General features: G+C 38.6%; 1 protein-coding gene across 1 annotated transcript; it reads right to left on the bottom strand.

Moving 5' to 3' along the window:
• Positions 1–279: 279 nt before the first annotated feature.
• LOC146484757 (melanocyte-stimulating hormone receptor-like) lies at positions 280–1,311 on the bottom strand. The gene has a single exon (XM_085104156.1). The coding sequence runs from the start codon at positions 1,222–1,224 to the stop codon at positions 415–417; it is 810 nt and encodes a 269-aa protein (XP_084960282.1). The 5' UTR covers positions 1,225–1,311; the 3' UTR covers positions 280–414.
• Positions 1,312–1,520: the final 209 nt, after the last annotated feature.

The raw sequence follows: 1,520 nt of genomic DNA, 5'->3' as shown, positions 1-1,520 counted from the left end.
GACTCCATTCGGTCGGGGGTGGAGTAAGAGACGACTGGGAGGGTGTAGGGGGTGGAGTAAGGAAGGGAGCCGGGAAGAGGTGCTCAGTAAATTTGAGCCCGTGTTACTTTCTATCAAGTTGGTAAAACTTTCAACCTAAAAGCTAGCAAACTTCTTCGTATATGCATTTCTTAAAATTTATTTTAGGGTAATGCAGACGAAATCAGTGAAGAATTTCTTTCGTTCCGCTCCAAAATTAAAAGCTTTATAAAAGTTAGGGAATGGTTCTAAGGGGCTAGCTGCTGATATGTAATGGGAACTGCTTTGTGGATCATATTTAGATATGACACAATTATCACGCAGGAAGTTGAGAGAAATAATTATCATATTGAAGGCAGCTACGTTAGCTTATTGTTTTGGCTTATGTTACATCGATTAGTTTTTTCCTTTTGTTAAATTTCCCTCGATAAGAGTTTTCGTAGCGTTTTTTATGACTGCTGTTCGAAGTTCATGAAGACGCCAACAGTACAAAAATGGATTAATAGATGAGTTCATGAATAACACCGTATCTGCAAAAATCCACGCCTTTCTTGGTCGCTCAGGGAAAATAACTAAAATAAACATGGAAATAAAAACTGGAGAATAACACAGGATCGTACTAATGTAATAAATAAAAGTGTTTATGGCACTTTTCTTCGATTGCACCATATTCAGATGATGTTCAGCATTTAAACATTGCACAGCCTGTTGTTGAACGTGAATCTGTAACTGATGCTGACGAACAATTCGATAAATACTAATGTAAGAAAAAGTGGTGACTGAGATACACATTGCAATGCCAACAACATTTGTAAGGAGATAAATGTTTCGGCTAATAAAAGAAAGGCATGTCAAGAGAAGGCACATGGACCAAAGAGCTCCAGATGTACACAAGGCTCGTTTTTTAGTCATTAAATTTGGATATCGCATATGATAATGAAGGGCCAAATACCTATCCACGCTTATGGCTGCCATTGTACCAAGAGAAACACCACAACCTAACAAGGACAACATATTGTAAGCATGCTGTAGCAGGGAACTCTCAGGTTTGAGTTCAGACACAATATAGACTGGTTGAACGACAATCCCAACAAGAATGTCTGAGGCAGCAAGATTGCACAAGAAAATGGTGGACGGTGAACGAAGCGAAGGAGTCCTCAAAATGGCGGCCAATACCAATGCGTTGCCAATAATGGATATTAGCATCAGTGGAGCATTAATGACACAGTTTACGATGACAATGGTTTTAGGGAGAGAAGTGCAGTTGTCGTTGTTGCCCAAATCACAAGTGTAGTTCAGCATCTTAAACCTCGCTTTTAGCTTTTAGCTTAGGTGTACCCTTAATTGCCGGAATGTTTTTCGATCTGATGTTTTGTTCAAAATGAACGTTAGTTTTTGCAGGTGACTGAATATAAGTGATTATGCCCAACCATTGTCACACCACGATTTGAACAATATCATGTTTAATTTTATGAATTTTGAGGATTAGTTGTGAAATCTCA

This window comes from Pavona decussata, unplaced genomic scaffold (assembly GCF_977016875.1).
Source record: "Pavona decussata unplaced genomic scaffold, jaPavDecu1.1 SCAFFOLD_29, whole genome shotgun sequence".
In the NCBI taxonomy this organism is placed as follows: Eukaryota; Metazoa; Cnidaria; class Anthozoa; order Scleractinia; family Agariciidae; genus Pavona; species Pavona decussata.
This window is presented reverse-complemented; position numbering and strand designations above follow the sequence as displayed.

Coding starts and splice junctions, on each gene's coding strand:
- LOC146484757 (XM_085104156.1), bottom strand. CDS start 1,224: ATGCTAATATCCATTATTGGCAACGCATTGGTATTGGCCGCCATTTTG.